The 20,238-nt window shown below is 40.6% G+C and overlaps 1 protein-coding gene across 1 annotated transcript in view; it reads right to left on the bottom strand.

The window, feature by feature from the left end:
- b4galnt4a (beta-1,4-N-acetyl-galactosaminyl transferase 4a) overlaps positions 1 to 20,238 on the bottom strand; it is a 131,880-nt gene that overhangs the window by 8,702 nt on the left and 102,940 nt on the right. The window contains 7 exon segments of the mRNA XM_040133915.1: positions 2 to 385; positions 473 to 546; positions 832 to 932; positions 1,522 to 1,631; positions 1,938 to 2,102; positions 4,749 to 4,815; positions 15,018 to 15,096. Of these exon segments, the coding sequence (XP_039989849.1) occupies positions 2 to 385; positions 473 to 546; positions 832 to 932; positions 1,522 to 1,631; positions 1,938 to 2,102; positions 4,749 to 4,815; positions 15,018 to 15,096 (980 nt within the window).

Below are 20,238 nucleotides of genomic sequence, written 5' to 3'. Positions count from 1 at the left end.
ATCACACTGTCGGTATCAGAATCAAGCACCCTGGGTTGGGGCTTGTCAAGTCCCTTTCTGGAGTCCTGTCTCACGTTTCCTCTTGTATGGTCTCGTCCCCAGTTTCTGTCCAGATCCCTACTCATCTGTCCATCTCTGTGAAGAAAGTGTCTCCTTTCTCTGCGGTGTATGATACTGTTGACTGCTCCCTCCTCCTCTTCATCAGGGTCCAACTCCTCTTCCTCCTCTTCTCTACCAGCTGGTGTGGGCCAAGGCTTTGAGTGCAGATGGGAGGGGTTGGAGGTGTGGCTGGTCTGGCTGGGATTAGATGGCTTCTTGGGCGACTGTGTGCCAACGATCTCTGCCTCATCCTCTGCCTCTACCACCTCCTCTTCCTCTAGGAAATCTGGAGGCAGACACAAAGTTGATTGATGTGTGTGCATGTGCGTGTCTGTGTGCATGCAGGAGTGTCTGTTTGTTCATTATTAGTTACCATCTGGGTTTGGGAAGAAGAACGGTCTGTCATCTTCCTCTTCATCCATCTTCATATATTTGTAGAAACCAAACCTGGCAGACACAGCAAGAGCCCCCACACACACACACACACACACACACACACACACACACACACACACACACACACACACACACACACACACACACACACACACACACACACACACACACACACACGCATTAACGGAAGGTTGAAGTTTCGTTGTGTCTTTAAATTGCCATTAAATTCACAGACATTTGAACAGTTATTCTGCGTAAGTGTACTCGTTCATATATACAAGACAGAGACAAATGTTCCCTTTGCTTCCTAGGAGATAAAAGCAATAATGTCCTTACTTCTCTAAGTAGATAGGAGACTCTCTGTAGAAACACTTGTTCTCTCGTTCCATGTGGGTAAGACGCGTGAAGTCATTGGGGTAGACGAAGGACAGATAAACCTGAAGAAAAGTACAATGTCAATCAAAGATGAAATAACACTAGAAAACACAGATAAAGGAGTTAATTCTCATTTAGTAGTATTCTATGAGGATTAGATTATGTAATTAAAATCAGCCACTTGCTTGACATAATACTGCGTTTTTATGGTGACTCCTGTCAAATATAAAATGGATTGAATGTGTTTTCGTGGCTCTCATTTCCAGCTCATCCACTTGTCTCTGCAGCTGCTGCAGTAACTCATGTTGCCCTAAAGAGGGGAGCAGCGCCCAACACTACCTGCCACCTGCCTCATTAATGTGTTTGCATACTGAGGGAGAGATGCAGTGGTAGTGTCCAAACCAGCACGGACTTAGCTTCTCTGCTCCTTTGTTCTCTGTCCAGCTGACCTGAACGTGATGGACTACTTTTTAGCAGGTTGAAAGACTACTATTTTAACTTGATGCACTTCTGATAACCCCACAGGGATAATCTTAGCACAAACTGCCAAATAAAACACACGCTGTCTCACACAAAGAGACAAAGACAAAAACATCTTGGCTGGCAGGACTTTTTGGAACCCAGAGGAATGGTGACTGAGTGGTGACTTACAAACTGCAGGCCCTGGTATCTGGCGATGGGAAAATCTTTGACAACATAGGTTGGGGAGTAGAGACAGGCTGGCAGAACGTTTTCCAGGCGGGAGGGGTCAATCGTAGGAGCTGAGGAGAGACACAGAGGAGGTAAATATTTGAGATCTTGGACAAACAAATGTGTGTGGGACTCTAGTTCCAACAAACTTATGAGTCAGATAGCTGGGAGGGAATCGGGGCAATGACAGAAAAAAGGAGGAAAAAACACAAAAAATGAGACACAGCTAGCCAGACGAAATGATAGCTACACTGACAGCCAGGGAGACTGTGAGCCAGACAGTCAATCAGTCAGTCAGTCAGAGAAAATGATAGGCCAGAAAACCAGGATGAAGAAAGAAAAAGGGAACAGCAAGAAATAATGACTGGCAGATTTACTGCTGTAGAAGGTGTCCCTGGGGTCTGGCTTCAGCATATCCGCTCCGTGCTGCATGATGCTGCCTCCTTCAAGACCCTGGGACTGAGACTCCTCTGGGAGATGGATGTGACTGGCCAAGGTCTGGGGGATGTGGTCCACACTGTTCATCTTCAGATTGGACTCATCTGAAAAATACAGAGCCATAGAGTGAGGCAGAAATGATGTAGAGGGAATGAGGAAGATTCATGATTGCATTGATTGTTTTGATTATCTTAATGACAGACAAATTTGATGTTGGCTGTTGGAAGGAAAATATTATGCACATTATCTGCGTTGCAATCATCATAAATCTTTACCGACCATTCAAAGGTGGAGAATGGGGAGAGAAAAGACAAGGAGACAGGCAGAAAGAATAGAAACAAAGGAGGCAAAAGGGGAGGAGGAGATCAGAAACAAAAGCCGAAGTGAGCGGATCAGAAAAAGTTGAAAGAAAAAAAAACAGAGCAGAGGAGAGTCATAATTACACCAATCGATAGCAGGGAAGGAGGAGAGAACATATGTGATTAATGGCATGTCAAGAGCAAGGCCTGATGAGAGCAATGCTTTATAATTAACAGGGTGGTCAGCATCATTTTTATCCTCCAGGGGGGTGGAGTGTGCACATTCAGTGTGTGTGTCTTTGTGTGCGCATGACACACAGAGAAAGCCTTTTTTTAGACTTCTGTCTTCTAACAATGAGCCATCTGTTGAATACCTACCTGGTTGCCACTACACAAAAGCCTTGCCAAGACTAATTAATTATCTATGTTACTGAAATCCTCAAAACAAGAAAACAATGGAACTCTCCTTCTCTTTCTTCTGGATAATTTGCATCATGTTTCACATGATGTAGTTGGTTATAATAGAAGTACAGGATTAACTTCTGTATGATATAGATATTGAGCTGGACTCCAGCCACATGGTAGTATCATACAAGCATGGCTGCTGTTTATTGCTTTGTGTTAATTTAAATGTTTTCTTCCTGTCTGTAGTAAAAGTCAGACTGTGTGCGTGTGTGTGTGTGCGCGCGCGAGTGCGCGTGTGATTTTGTAAATTCATTAACAGCTACCATCTGAGTTGCGCTTTTCTGTGTATTTTCACTGTTGATGAACTGTCTAATGAGAATTATTATCACACCCATGAAGAGATGTATTTGCTTTGAACCCATGAGAAACTATACTTGATCTGTAATGAACTGTCCTGCAAATTCAAATGTCATGTAATGCACCATCAACAATTATGCTGACATAATAAATGATCATTTAATCAAAACAAACAAACAAAAAATACACAGTTAAACTGATGAATAAGTGCAATCTACCAGTTTGGCAGATTTATTCCTGGATTTCCATAGACTGAAAACGAGCTGAAAAAGTTAGTTCGCTTCTTGCCATCTCGTAGCATCTAGCTACAATTCTGTGAAAATCAAATTGTTTAGATTAGGTGATTAGATTAGTCAGCAAATCTAATCCAATACACTTTTTGTCATATTCAGCAAATATCTCCTCAAGGTCTGCTAGCTGTCCGTTCTCTGTGTGTGTGCTGAAAAAAAAAAAATTCGGTATTCGTACTCAGCCCTGGCTCGGTAAATGGGGAACATATCATGCTCGTGCAGAGGACTAGGGAAAGAAGCTCCACGAGGAGAAGGTCAGAAGAAGAAAAACTGAAAAAGAAGTGTTACGATCAGATGAGAGGCAAGAGCCACGATATCATCGGTGAGGCTTTCCAACGGTGGATAGACCTCAGAGAGTTGAAAGGCATGAAGACGTTATATATTATAATGGTTGTTTTGCTTCAGAAAAAAATGAGAAAGAGTATCCACTTGAGATGCTCTGGATTCCGCCCAATTTTCTCTTTCGGTCAGCTGGCCCAGTTGTTAGTGTCGTTGCCTTTGAAATCCATGTCCATGAATTTGGGGGGTGGAGCCTCTGAGGAGCGCCGAAGGGAGGGGTGTATTTGTTTTTTGCTGTTGAGTTCAAATATCAGCAGTCTTTCTCCAGAATCGCTTACTCCTCCTTGAAGTGCTACAAATGCTGAACACACAATGATGCTAATTGTAAGCCAATAAGAGCCCTAATTAAACTAAATACATCTGCGATATTTCTGGACAAGCCAGCAAACGTTTTCCTTTGCCAAACAGGGGTGAATATTTAAACACTTTCCACAGTGACAAAATAGGGAAAACCTGCGAGGCAGAAAGCGTGGCATAAAGGGAGGAGAAGGGATGGATGGGTGGAGGGAGTCAGATGAGATTCTTCTCTGTCATAGCTTGTCCTAAACAAGAAGGCAGCATTTGGCACACATCCACTGAACACTGTAGATTTGCCCAAATTGACAACTCCACACATCACTTTCTGTGCGGCTGGCATTTTCCCTTGTTAACAATAACTGAATCCCTGTGACACACTGCTATTCTTGGCACTGCAGAGGTTAGACATCCGCTCAGAAGCTAGAGCTCTCATCTCTGCTACAAGCACGAGAGAAAAATAGAGCATCTCCTTGGTTCTTTATCTTCTTTTTGGCCTCACAGAGAGAAGATATTCCATGCCAAGGCAATAAATGTGATTTTGATAAGCGGGAAACACATCTTGGTTCAAAAAAGTCTGATTCTGTGACATTAAACTACTGATCGTTTCCAGACAAGATTAGTGAAGCTGTTTCATGAGTACCTTAGACACAAACATCTGAAAACTTAACTTTTTGAAATTCATGGTGAAATTGATTTTATTTCCAAGACGAGATGACAGAATAGATTTCCATGTAATGTACTGGCAGGGCAGAATAACTCTTACCTGTGTACAGGGAGATGTAAGCTGAGTCTATCACTTCATATTTCAGACCAGGGAGGAATGGACGCCACTGTGTGTGAAAGCAGAGCGGGAGAGAAAGGGGACTGAGTGAGTAGAGAAAACTAAATGCCAACATGTGGAAAGTATAAGGTGAGCAGAAATTGTCCATCACTGTTTGCAGGCTAATCTGTGCCACTCTGTGTTATTGATCCCGGCGACATCAGGATCGATCTGATGTTGGGTTTTTGTATAAACAAACTTAGCCAGAGAGAGAAGAGGAAACATGTAAAAAAAGAGTGGCACATAAACAGAGAACATGAAATGTGAAGCCGTAAGGGGTGAGGAAGGAAAGGAGAAATGAGCAAACAACAGCAAAAAATCAGAGAAAATAGACTGTGAAAGGAGCGAGAACAGAGCCGTAGGAATAAGACGCTGACGAGTAGGTGTAAAAAAAGGAAGATCTAGTAATGACCTGAAAACAGAGAAAGCATGGAGAAAGAAATAAAGCGAGAGCGTGAGAAAGAGAGAGAGAGAGAGACAAGCTACAATTCTTTTAAATAGATTTCCCAATTACCATGTCACTTCTGGTTACCCAGGATGTAATCACAGGAGACAGGTCATTTTCCAACCCTCAGGCTGAGAATACAAATATAAACATCCTCCTCAGGCTCATGCAAATGCCTCTATATTTGTATGCCAAACAAATGCACACATACACACTCAGTTACTGCTTTAGATTGTGTTGCAATCCACATTTTGCCATTCATGTAGCACTAATACGCACACCAATTGCTGATAACTAAAAGTGCAAATCTAGCATTTGTTATACTATTGTATCTACTCTATGCCACTTCCTCACAGTCATGCTGAAACATTGATATCGAAGCCCACATATCCACACAGGTGCACATATAAAAGAAAAACAGGCAAGGACACATCAGTGCAACATCATGCTGAGCAGCAGCAGTGAGCAGCTCAGCAGGCCACCCAAGGCTTCAAGACTGTGTCATTATTTCCCGGTAATGGTCCTCAAGGTCGAGTCAGAAGGCTGTCACAGTCTGTCTCAGGGAAGGGCAAAAAAAGTGGTGAAGACATATGTGTTGTAACTTAAAATTTTAAAGGTTTTGTTTTACCCAACTTAACACAACATTTTAAAAAAAGTACATTACAGAAAAATCAAAATCATCAGTGGTGTCAGTGATGAATGAATGAGTTGAGGATGTGCTCAGTTGTTAGGGAAACTAAATGCAACTAAACAAACATAAAAGATAATCGAAGCGAGGAGAGAGACGGGAACACTGGATGATTGACAGTAGCTTTTACCGCATAGCAGGCTGTCAGATCAAGTGGGCAGACTCTGCCATTTTCACAGCAGACTTTTAGACTTGTAGCATGAAAAGCAAAGATGTTACTAACAACGTTATCTGCTCTATTTAAGTGTCCCAGTAAGCTGTGACAGTGTGACAGTAAACCAGCATGCACAATGCAAGCACCCTGAGATGAAGCTGCTAAATGTAATTCAGCCATCATTAATTCAATTATTTACATGTGCCTTTCCTACTGTGACATGTCAAAACGTCGTCTGTCTGTTCAAGAAGTAGGGAAGCCTTTCCACTGATCCTATTTACTGAAAAACAACACACTGTTTTTTGTGAAAGTTCATTCTTGACCTTGAAAGCAGTGGTTTGCGAAAAAAAAAAAAATCTTTCTAGCTTTTTCTGGAGCTTTTAATCATATGACACAGTGTTCTTCTGGAGCTTTTTGTTGCAACATACCATTTTGTTTCAGTATAGACTACAACAGGTTAGCTGCATTGCCGCAGAATGGAAAGAAAAAAAAAAAAAACAAACAAAAAAAACAGGACATGGCTCTGCAAAGAGAAATGCAACTCATAATGGCAAAATCCAGGTAAAGCATGATTTCGTGAAATTTCAAATGAGAGTCAATGACAGTGATGCTTCGTTTCAGTCGCCCGCGTGCATATAGTAAGAGGGTCCGTCATTGTCAAGGCTCACTGGAGCTCAACACTTTGCTGCTGTCACATCAACTTTAAGTGCATAAGAGACACACACTCTTAAACAAATATTGTTTCATCACGTTCCATCATGCCAGTCAGTTAAATATGAGCGTTTGATACTGTTTTCAATCAGCTGAAAAAAAGTGGGTGTGACTCCAGCTCATAGTGCGTGGTTTGCTGCCCACTGGAGTGACACACATATAGCACTTTCATTCCATCTTACACAACTACACACAAACACCCACACAGGTAGTTTTGCCTCTGGTTCCATCAGGCAAAGGTTATTTTTTTAATCCCTTGATGATCAGGAGTTTATTGCTTACGAGAGACCTGGCTGCTGTTGCATTTGTTTCCCTCAATTAAATCAGCTGCTCCAAAGCCGGAAGCCCTCCAACACAGTATCTCTCAGTGAATCATGGAATTTGCAATGAATTGAAGATGGAATAAAGGTGAATAAAGCAGGAACAGAGAAGAGGAAATATTTTTCCTTGAATCAGACAGCTTCAACTGGACAAATGTTGTCCAGCTTTTTTCCATGTCCATTTGTTCAGTGGAGGACTGATGGTTCACTGTATGCATTATATCTGTTTTCTCTCCTCTTTTCTGTCTTAATCACACACACACCTGGCTTTAGGCCCAAACTGGTGGAGTTGTAAACAGAGAAAATCCAGTGGCAGACTGGAGAGCAGAACAAGACAGCTGTGAACAAGCCTGACAACACCAGCCCGAGGGAAAAAGGCACCAACAATCAACTACTTTGTTGTTTTTAATTTTTTTTTTTTTTTTTTTTAACCTTTATTTAAACAGGGTAGGTTTGATGAGTTTGCATGGCCATTATAAATTAGATCAGGACCTTGTTTACAGTTAGTGTGACCAACTTCACTATTGTTTTGAGGGCAGGACAACCTGGAAAGTGATAGTTATGATGATAGCTATGATAGTTATTAGAGTCAATGCAATTATCACATGAGATTATTTCCAAATTTTGAGGAGAATGCTAGATTGAAAGATATAACTGGCAATTCAAGATTTTTCATGATAGACATAGAGCTCCACTGTTGTCCAAAAACTATTAAGAACACATATTTGAACTACATGGTTGCTCTGTATGACATGTTTCTTTATACCATTAGAAGGCCACTGTAGTTTTTTTGAGTCACTCCCACATACACTGTCCTGCAGCTGTACATACTCACTAAGATTTAGTTATGGTGAGCTAACGGAGAAAGAGAGAAAGGAAGACAAAGACAAACAAGACAATGAGCGAAAAAGTGTACCCATGAGATAAAATCTCCTAAATCCTGAAAAGACTGGGGCTTCAAGTTGAGAACCTTGAAGAGTTTGACACATACGGCTCATTGTTGACGGCATGTATTGCTGTAATCCTTCTCAAATAAACAAGGTGATTGATCTCTGTGGATGTAGCAGTTAGAAAGTTCACATAAAGTCCACTAAATACTGTGACAACCATGTCGCAGCCGAGGTACAAAACAATCACAAGACACAAACAGAGTGGGGGTTATTCCTGGGGTGGAATTGGTGCTCACAGTTCTCACTATTGCCAGGACAGTTAATAAGCCTCATGAACTGTCTGTGATCACTCATTTTGAGTTTTTAATGAAAGGTAGAAGACGGCACAAGTGCTCTCATTGACCCGTGTTTGTGTTCCTGTTGCCAGACAACTAGTTGGCTAACTGTGACTTCATTGAGAATGACATGTTGCTAACAAACCGAGAATTATATCCTGTAGTTATGGTACAAAAAAGGCATAGTGACAGCTAACAACTAAAATAAAGCACATATTAAAAACCTTTGAATGTTTATCTGTCTCATAGCTTGGTTAGGTTTAGGGGAAAGTGGCACTTTTTATTCTATTTTCTTTTACCTATAAATCCCAATGTTCTGTATGTAAGCAAGAATTTTTGTGACCAGCAACTAGTGCTGTAGTAGTTACAGATGTGCTAAATATCTTCTGTGTAATCTGACTCAGAGCTACAGTATATCTGCTGTTTTAGTAACCAATATATATTCTGAATTATTAATGGAATAGTTTGACATCTTGGGGAAATATGCTTATTTGCTTCCTTGTGAAGAGTTAGATGAGAAGATTGATTATAACTTTATTAGACAGCATTTTCTGCAAAACAGACAAACCTGAAGGGCTACTGGCAGAGATGAAGCTTACTGTACAAGGCACCCTAAACTGTACTCAGGCAAAATGTTTTTGTTAGATATAGCTGACCAATCAAGTCATTGTTAATGACCTGATTTAAATATTGATATATCTGTTTCTCAAGAATAGGAATAAAATATGAAAACATTCCATTTGCTGATGGGATGTAAGAAAAGTTATGACAGCTTTGGTAGGAGGAGAAACAAAGTGTGAGTTTTACCAGTGGCACTAATGGAAAGTCTGAGGCTTGCCGCTATGATGCTGCCCGCTGACAGGCGCCTGGCAGCAGCGCATCAAGGAGAGATTCCTGACAGGCTCTGAACAGATACCTCCCAAACAGAGCACAGAGGACTGCCTGTGTTTTGAAGCTTTGCTGATACAAGTTGTAGAACCCTTGTACAAGCAAAGTTGACAAGGAAGCAGACAGTGAAGAAGAGCTGAAAAAGCACTTAACCAAAGACAAGAGCCAACCAAAACCTACAGCATGGAAACAAGTACAGCTCATGACTGATTATGCTCTTTTCTCAATTGACAACTGAACAGAACTAAACACTTGCATGCTAGAGGATGAATGCCACTCTCCATTCCCTATCACACTGATATGAAAACAGTGGCTTGTTTTTCATGTCATATCATGTCTTGCCTTGGGATAAAGGAGCCATATTCAAGAAAGATGAGGAGGTGGATACAGAGACAGGTTCTTTGATTTTCTATTTTGAATTATACATTAGCATTACATTTCAGAAAGACAAATTAGTCCAATAACCATAGCAATTAAAGACACATCATATTCAGTGTGTCTACAGTGATGCCCTACGTATGTGGTCTGTGGGGAAACTAGTTACTCACACTAACACTAATTAGATTCAAATCAAGTCGAACATACATGACATAATTTTCTAGCACACTTCTTGCAATCCCTTGTGTTTGCTCTGCAGCCACATGAATAAAACTTATGCCACGGAAATGTAGGTACTTTAGTCAACAAAATGCTTACAGGAAAAAGAGATAACAGATGAATAAATAAATAAATAAAAACAAATAGAGATAAAATACAGACAAAAAAAAAAATCAATGGTTTTAGACTAAGTGAGCATGAAAGCACAGGCCTGACTGAACATGTAAAAACTGCCAAGTTAAGCTCGGGTTGTTTAAAAAACTAACTAAATGGAAATTGAATTCAAAACTGCAACAAACATGAAAACTCTGGAACTTGAAGTCAGGGGAAAAAACTGAGTTATGTAAGGGTAATTTGAGAGAAACTGAGAAACTGCCCCATGCTCAAGGATATTAAAATTTAATGAACACTTTAACTCACAATTTCCAAATATTATACTTTCCCATACATAACAAGCAGTTAACATGACAAGGACACAATGAGTGTGGGTGACGGGACACTGTGTAGCTTTTTAATGTTAAATGGTATGTTGTGTGTGGGATGGTGCTCTATGGGATATGTCTGATCAAATCTGCATGATGACAAGAAGAAGTGTTGGCATAAAAGAAAGATAGTGAGAAATGAACATCAGCTCTACTAATGGCTTTAAGTCCCAGATCGCTCAAAATGCACGAGTTCTCACACAATGGTTTTGAAAAAGAGAATTACATGAAGAACAATAATTAGTTACCAGTTGTCTGTTTGTTTCGTTTGTTTGTTTGTCAGCAGGATTATGCAAAAACAACTGAACCTATTTGAACCAAGCTTGGTGGATGGATGGGGTATGGGCCAGGATAGAACCCATTCAACTTTGGTGCGTATCCGGTTAAACGGATGGATCAAGGAATTTTTAAAAGCACTTTCATTGCGAGATAAGGCATTTTTCAACATTTTCATCAATCATCGAGTGCCAGTCTAGTTTTATGGTGTGATCTTCTCGATAATGAATATATATCATATTTTGATATATGGGGCGGCTGTGGCTATGGATTGAATGGATGGAATTCCCATTGAGAGTTTATGTGCATGTCTTGCAATTTTCATCATCCTCATAAAGATGGACAGCCTGGATGATAACCCTGCAATATTTACAGTTTTTACAGTGTTGAATAGCATTAATATTACCCTCTAGAGAAAAAGAGGACAAAGAACATGGCATTAAAATGATCCCATGACATTAAAGAGCTATAGTCATTGTGGTACAGGTTAATCATGGTGTTCTTTGTTTTTCCATACACTCAGGATCAAAGTTAAAAAATGAAATGACAGTGGAAAAATGAAATATCATGTAATTAAAAAAGAACTGATATTGTCACATCATGACCTGTACAACAAGGCAAAAGGCAAGGACCACGCATGGCCTGTAAAGAAAAATTTGCTATAAAAGACAACCAAATACAAAACTGCGTTCATTTCAATCCGAGATCCCACAATGTGTTAAAAAATGAAAACAAAAGTAATTTATGGGAGGAGAAAAGAACATGTGTGCATGGTAATGATAAAGAGCAGAGTAAAAGTACCATTAAAAAAAAAAGGTTAAAAATGTGGGAAAAAAGGTAAAAAAAAGTGAACTGAGGTTAAAAAAAATGACTCTATATGTTTGAGAGCTGCTGAACTATTGTCAACCCTAAAAGGTGTTGAAGTGGTAAAGAAACTTAGAGAAATCTAATTTATTTTCACTGTATAGAGACACACACAATATACTTTAACAGCTGGCTTCGGGTCGCACGGACCACTACTGATTTATATTTAGGAGGGAAAGCATGAGGCAAACGTTGAAAGGCCTGTGTGCACGTGTGTATATGGTTGTAACTGTTTGAATACACCCATGAGCCGGCAGGGGTTGGGTAGATGGGTGTGTGTAAGAGTGCGAGTGTGTGCATACACAGGTGTGTGAATTAATTGGTGAGCAGTTTGAGACTTGGCTTGACAGGAGTGATAAAAACAGGACCATTAAAATCCTGCATTTAAATCCCACACCCCTGCCTCTCCTTAAACTTGCCATTACTAATTAAGGCGTGACTTTCTTTTCTTCTTTCTCCCACTCGCTCTCCATTACACCCTTTTAATGGCCGACACTTTCCTTTAGTCTGTCACATGGCAAGCAAGATTCGTTTTCCATTAGGCCAGTGGAAAGGTCCCGTCTTTCACTGACAAAAATCCAAATGCCATATAAGACATATAATGAAACTACTGCTCACTAAATCTTTTTTTCACCTAATGTAATCCATTTAAAAAACAGTCATCACTCTAAATAAAGTTTATGTGAAGTTTACTGTGGGAAAAACCTGAGGTAGAGTGTGACTGTAGTGGAAAGGTTCAGTCAGAGTGCAGGTTTGGTAACTTGCCTACTCAATCTAACAACTCAACAGTCTCCTCATTCATTGGCCTGCTGTTCATACATACAAATACACTTGTTTCCATCCACTTAGGGAAGGCACAGTGTATTCCTAATCGTCTCTTCCTGTCTCTAATGCTGTTTATGTTCCGCCTTCCTGCAGCGATTCTCCCTAAATCCTTCACACAGTGGAAAAGAAAGGGGGCAAACACAGTGAGAACAAGGCTTCCCTTTCTTATTTCTTGCCAAAAGGTAAACTTCCAGACTGTGCTTGTGCACTGTCTGATGTTTACTCCCTCTCGTTTCTCTATAACAAGTGCCGTTAAACAAATATAATCCCGAAGGAACAACCCACCTTTGACCATGCAATCACATCTTGGCACAAAACACAGAAGAAAGAGCTGTGAATCCACGCTATCTGCTCTTTAACAAATGAGTGCCTGGGTTTCTGCGGATTTATGTGAGCCCTGGGCTTATGCTGTTGTAGGCCGGTCACGGTAAATCTGCTATTTTTGTCAAGGTGTGAAATGTATTCCGCTGTTAAATCACACACAAGGGCCTTACTAAGATAGCGTACTGTACACACATACACACATTCCTGCACACAATCTTGATTTGCTGCATGACTTTTATACGCAACATTAAATTGTTTGTACTAGTACAAACCCACTTTGATGGCCTCATGGGTAGTTGGCCGAAGGGGGAAGAGGAGCGAGAAGAAGAGAGTGAGAGACAGAGAAAGAGGCGGGTTTCCACATGACCTTGACTTGCTGGTGCCCATAATCACATGAACAGTTTTCTAGATGACTTGCAAAGTCTGCTGGGAAGTTGATGATTTGGATGAGAATAAGAAAAGAATAGTATGAGGCAGCTAGAACAGAAATACTTCATATAAAAGCCTCCAGCAAACACTCTGTATATATTCTTCTCCACATTCCAGCCCCATTTCTTTCCTCCTCCTTATTCCCTCTCCTCTCCTCCTTTTTGGCAGCTGTGTGCAGTTGACCTTTGTCCTTAGATGAAGCCAGTGGGCCTTTAGTCTGTGGGCTGTAAATTTTACTTGCAACTGCAAGATTTGTGAGTTTACTATGTGTAATTCTTTTTAGCATTTTCTCCCTTTTCTTCTATCTTGGAATGGGCAATGCTAGTTTCCACTATCCACCTAAGGAGGTTGTAGACAGCTATGTCTCCTCTAATACATATGGATTCAAAACAGAAATAGACACGCATTAAAAATTACAAGGGTCTGTGTTTATCTGTTACTACATGTACCAGTGAGAAAATTAAAAATGATCCAGAGAGTTTGGCTCAAATAATGTATCCATGTGTTTTTAAAGCTGTTTTAATGATCATTTGTATTTTGACAATGGAAAAAATTCCTAGTGGCACACCCACCATGAATTAACACTAACTTTTAAGTTCCCCTCAGTTCTATGGAGCGTTTTATTGTCTTTCATCTGATTGTTTTGGTCTTATGGCCCATGATTTTACTCTTTTGGTTCATTTTCGTCACTCTCTTCAGCCTTGCTTTCGGCCCTACCAGGGAGTCATTTTTGGTGAAAAAGCTCTGATAAATCTACTGTACACTACCTGCCTGGCATGAATGCTAATGGTGCTCCGTATCTGCTGCATATGTAAATAGGCAACTGTTTTCCAACAGTTTAGCTACATCCACTTTATAAGGTCATAATATCTCAGTCTGTTTGTCCTATCCAGAGGCTCTCCAAATAAAGGGGGAGGTATCTGTTTACCTCTTGGATGTGGCTGTCATGGGCTGTAATTTATTAGTCACACTTGCACATCATCAGCAGAATATTCACAACACACCCACATCAACAACCCACAACACAGCAACTGTATAGTACTTGTGAGACCTGTCACTAACAGGACATTTTATATTGCCTGTGTGAAACTTCAGAGAAAACATCGCTGTGGCTAGTTTCCATCTGATTGTGCCGATTTACCTATATTAATAGAGTAGAGGTCCAAGTATAAGTGTGGGGTGGTTGTGAAGTAGCTGCCCGCCGCCCTTTCTCATAAGTACAAATACTTAGAATCCTTCGCCTACATCTCATTGAGTTCATGAGTGATCCTCCTGGCACCACAGAGCTATCGAGTTCAGCATGGTGCTCCTACATCACCCTGTCAAACCCTCTCTTAAAACTGGCACCCAGAAGCAGCGTATCTGAACTGCACACTGAACAGACTGAAGGTCGGAGATACTAGAGAAACACAGAGGAGAGTACTGCAGCAAGGCTCGAAAATGTAGACATGGATAGGGAGTGGAGTAAAATGTAAAATAATGAAAAAAAAGGAAAGTAGAAACAGAAATATGACAGGACATTACGTATATAAGACCCAGGAATAAACTAACAAAAATCTAATAGGAAGACAAAAATATAGGTAAAAGAAATCAGCCAGAGGCATTCAGCCAGAGTTTTCAGGGGATAAAGACAGAATGAGAAAGAAGTAAAAAAATATTAACCTTAAGGGGGCAAAAATGACACTGCAGTTCTGTGAAACAAGAGAGCAACTCCAGCAGAACTTCTGCTGCTCTGCTGATGATGATGGTCACCATGATGACCATAACCCGGGGCTTGTTAACAGATTCATTCCATGCACACACCAGTGGTCTCTTTTTATCATTTATCCTCCCACTCAAAGCGCAGTCTCACAGGAAGCGTGTGGGCTCTCCTTTGAAACTTCATCTCGAAATGAAGCCCCACTCATCCCTTAGCTTTTGCCTGAGGTGCAAAACACCACTTCTGAGAGAGACACTGGTACAGAGGAGTGAACGGTCCACTTACCCCAACCTCCACGTGATCTGACCCCTTGTCATCCTGCTTGTGGAGGATCTCAAAGTAGTATCGTCTGGATGAGATCAGGCTGAAGGGAAACAAAGAGCAAGTTATTGTTACATATTTGACACTGATGAAAAAAAGGATCTTTCTATATTAAGCCGCTAAGCTCCTTCCACCTTAGGATATCTCTCAGCGACACACATTTATCATAACATACCAACAGTTATTGTGTGGAGACCTACCAGAAATACAGCTGTGAGCAATTTTTGGACACCAAAAACTAAAGGGCTATCAGGATGTAACGAGACTGCAAAGGATTAAGGCAAACAGTTTGACTAAAGAAGCACAAAGTAGTCATAAAAACTTACAGCGATCGGCCACAACATTAAAACCAGTAGCTGATATTTATGTTGTGGCTGATTGGTGTAAGTCAGTTAGACCTGGGCATAAACAGGTTAATCAGTCTAAAATATAACTCACTGATGGCAAAAGAGACAGCCATGAGCCAGGATATTATCAGCGCTTGGTCATGAATAAAACACTCCTTTTGAGACTGGGAGGAAGAAAATCGATACTCCACATAAATCAACATTTTACACTTATACAAGGTCCAGTATTTCTCTGGAACTCCTGGTTAAAATGAGTAGAGGTCTGATTTAAAGTTTTATTTGGTATGTTATTCCCTGCACTGATAAAACACACACACACACACACACACACACACACACACACACACACACACACACACACACACACACACACTGAGCGACAATGCTTTATTCTTATCAAAAACACATCTCGGATAATAGGGCAGCATCTGCTTGTGAATGAGAGACACCTGAGCACTGCTCCACACGTCATTAAATCTCAATCATAGTTGAATGAATACACACACACACACACACACACACACACACACACACACACACACACACACACACACACACACACACACACACACACAGGGAGCGAAAACCACATGCATTAACGGAAGGTTGAAGTTTCGTTGTGTCTTTAAATTGCCATTAAATTCACAGACATTTGAACAGTTATTCTGCGTAAGTGTACTCGCTCATATATACAAGACAGAGACAAATGTTCCCTTCGCTTCCTAGGAGATAAAACCAATAATGTCCTTACTTCTTTAAGTAGATAGGAGACTCTCTGTTCTGTGAATTAAAACCATACATTTGTGTACATAAATGTACAGCAAACATCTATAGTGTATACAGACCAAGTTTGTTCATACATGTGCCTTTTATACATAGAAAATGTATTCCTATAAGGGTAAAACGGTACTGTATTTTGGAAAATCCAATTCCTCTGAATAATATCATGTTAATTCTGTTTGCTGAAGCCTAATAATTGGTAATTATGCCTTTTGCTACAATGAACTTTGAAAACATTTGGCTTTTCCATACTCGTGTTCGGGTTCACTATGATAGGTGATTGATGGGCTGCTTTTTTCTGTTCATTTTCCGTATTTGTTTCTGTTTCCTGTGCCTTGTTTCTCTGTGATGTGCCCGTTTGTCTCCCGAAAACAAACACAAGCTCATCTTCTCCTGAATTGAAAATAGTTCCACACACCTGGAGATAACAAGGAAAAAGGACATGCAAAGCACGCAAAATACTTCTGTTACATGATGTTATGTTTAAAATAATTTGTTTTAGTCAATACAATGAACAAAGTGACAGATGCCTATTAAACAGGTTTCCAGAGCGCAATGTGACATCTTGAAATTTCTTGTTTTGTCCAACCAACAGGGCAAACCCAAAGAGAAGGGCAGAAAAAGCAAAGGTTTTTAGGATGGATTTTTTTCTTGATAAATGCACTGAACGACTGATTCATTTTTTTTTTTAATCGACTGTTTGGCTAATGTCGAACTAAGCACAACCAGACAAACACCTGGGCTTTCATGGTAAGGAATGCCAAATTACAATTGGCGTGTAGACTTATATTGCTGTGTATGTGTGTGTTTTTGTTCCCCAATTTGGTTGAAAGGGAAGGACAAAGGCTGAAGGGGGGTGGTCACGTGCTGCTCCGCACAAAAACACCGCTGCATCATCCGGCTGCCCAGTGTTCTCTAAACAATAAATCACTGCAGGTGCTGGAGAGCAGTGACAGTGTGCTAAGGTCACTCTCTCATGAATAGGGAACACCTCTTGGTGCAGCTGCCGAAACGGCACTCAGCGGACTAAAGTGGCACTTTAAGCTTCTGGCGCCTTGCTTGCCCTTTCCCAAATGATTCAAACATAACGGCATCCCTAACCCCAGACTCTGAGCGGAGCCATACTTAGGGAAAGAAAATAATACTTTATTTTAGATTCACCTCAGACATAATACAGTCAAAAGACTCATTTGATTAGCTTAGATCAGACGAACATTTTATGATTATAATGAATATGGGGGGAAATTGAGTAGTCAGAATTATCTCCAGCAGAGAACAGAGGGCAAACGTCTGGCTATAATGAAGGATATGTATCAAATTAAAATATTACTATCAAACAAAACAAAACTGGTTTTCAAAATGAGGCAATTGAATCTCACTGTCCCAATTCTGCCAAATTAAATTTTAGTTTATCATGTATCTCTCTTTTAACATCCTGAACTGAAACTGATATTTTTGCCAGTTTTAATTTATTGTGTTCCTGTCCCTGGGCAGACGACTGTGGACTGTTTTAGGGAATATTAGTACATTTCCTGACCACTCATTAGGTTGTCTATTTCAGACCATAATCCGACTCCATCTGGGGGATAATCTAATGTCACAGCTGAGAGGATGCAGTCTGCCGCCACAGTGTTTCTGAGTCAGGCTGGTACACAAGCACAGGCATGGAGGATTACACACTTAAAATAAATAACAGTCATACAGATAAGCACTCAAAACTCTCAAATGCATCCTCAACATACTATTGTCTGTCAACATTTGAGGATTTTTTTTTGTAAAAATGTAAAAACACACAGAGCACACTCAAAGAGCCTGGACTTCAGTAGTGACAGACTGGCAGCTGGGCTAATAAAAACCTGTCAACCTGTTATAAGATGCCAGATAAGACAATGCACGCGCACACACACACACACACACACACACACACACACACACACACACACACACACACACACACAGTAACATCTTGTCTGTTTTATGCATTACTTCCTGTTTTACTTTGAAATACTAACCTGCCTTGTTGTTTCAGTTTCAGTTTCCTGCCTTCGTGTGTCTCCTGCCTTTGATAATCCACACTTGCCTCCAATAACTTACCTGCCCCTGGTGTTCCTGTCTGTCAACCCTGTGTATATATACACTTCCCTGTTTCTCCTACCCCAGATTGTCTGTTACCTTTTGTGTGCGTATCTCTCTAGCGTTCCTTCCTAGTGATTTGATCACATGGATTTTTTGACTCAGATTTCTCTCAGTTTTTGGATATTTTCTGTTTGCCCTGTTTGGACTGCCTGTGTATGACCTATTTGAGCTCCAGTAAAGACTTTGACTTTTCACTTCCACCTTCATCTGCTGTGACTTTCTCTGCGTTTGAGTCTCTATGTCTACCAGAATTGTTCCGTACACACACACACACACACACACACACACACACACACACACACACACACACACACACACACACACACACACACACACACACACACACACACACACACACACACACACGCCACAGATAGCAGGCATATCAACAGAGCAGAGTGAGAGTGAGACAAACAAAAGGCTCATAACAGTGGGATGGATAAACAGAGGAAGAGAGAAAAATATCAAGTCCTATTCACATACTTTTCTAGCTTTTGTTTGGTTATTTCCTTTGTATTTTTTTGTTGTGATTTGAAGTCATTTTTATATGCCTGCTCAGTAACAATTTCAGTTTTGGTCCATGTAATTTAGTTCCACTGTTGAGGTGAGACTTTTGCGAGTCCTGTGGGTCTGACTCTGCACTTGTCTGCTGATAATTAGTTCTTTTTTTTAAACTTTGCGTCATTTCTTTGCGTTTATGTCTTGTTTTTGTTTTCAATTTGGTGTGAAGAACACAGATATTCTTTGGGGAAATAAAAGACAGAAATTAATCACGATCCAAATATAGATATGGACAGAAACAAAGAAGAGAGAAGTGAAGGGAATATGAAATTTGAGATAGCTCTGTCCAAAAGTTTTCTACTAAACTCCGGAGAGAAAGATGGAGAAAGAGAAAGACAGCACAAAGTAGGAGGGACAGAGGTGTTTTGCATTTGTGTGTGTGTGTGTGTGTGTGTGTGTGTGTGTGTGTGTGTGTGTGTGTGTGTGTGCGTGCAGAATGGTCACACCAGTCTTCCTGTGATGGATGACGAGGCGGGCTGTGTTTGAAAGAGATGAAGAGACAGAGAGACAGGCAGAAAGGAAGATGAAGGAGGAGCGATAAATAGCAAATGAACAGCAGAAACAGAGAGGGAATTATAAATGCTTTCTGTATCTTCAAAGGAAAAGTACATTGCAGTGAATATCACTGAGACGCGATTTTGTACAGAATGCCATGCTGGTAGAGGGGGGAAAAAAACATAAAAGAGCAAGTGAAGGGCAAATGAGAGATGGAAGAGGAAAGAACAGCTATTAGTGTGTGACTCAGAGGATGAGTAGAGGACACAAAACAAGAGTCTAATTGCCTGACTAATTGGAGTCTTTGTTTCCAGTTTCCCTTCTTTGGGCTGAACAGATAGAGACAGACAAAGGAGCTTGACTGGGCTGGATAACACAACATGGGACTGTTGGATCTAAACAATATTGTGAGAGTATCATCTCTGCTCAAAGTCTGCTGGATTTGAAATATGAAATATTTATTTGGCATGAAACGTATAGAGGGTTTTTTTTTTTTTTTCCTGCTGAGAGACCAACTCCTTTCACGAGCGTATCAAAGAGAAACTGTTTAACTGTGGTTCTGTCTAAATAAATATACAAAAGCTTGGTTGCACAACACCCTGAAGACCGACAGACAGATTGACACACATTTGCGCACACACACACACACACACACACACACACACACACACACACACCGCGCGCGCGCACTCCTATCTTTGTAAGGACACACAGTGATATAATGCATTCCCTAGCCCCTTAACCTGACCCTAACCTTAACCTAATTAGCCCTCAAACAGTCCTTTAAAGGTGTCTCACCTGCCAAAATGTCTTCACTTTCCCAAAATGTCCACACTCCCAAGGTCTATCACTAACCTGGTTTGCAG

This window comes from Xiphias gladius, chromosome 8 (genome assembly GCF_016859285.1).
Source record: "Xiphias gladius isolate SHS-SW01 ecotype Sanya breed wild chromosome 8, ASM1685928v1, whole genome shotgun sequence".
In the NCBI taxonomy this organism is placed as follows: domain Eukaryota; kingdom Metazoa; phylum Chordata; class Actinopteri; order Istiophoriformes; family Xiphiidae; genus Xiphias; species Xiphias gladius.
Note: the sequence above shows the minus strand (reverse complement) of the source record. Positions and strands in the feature narration are given on the sequence as shown.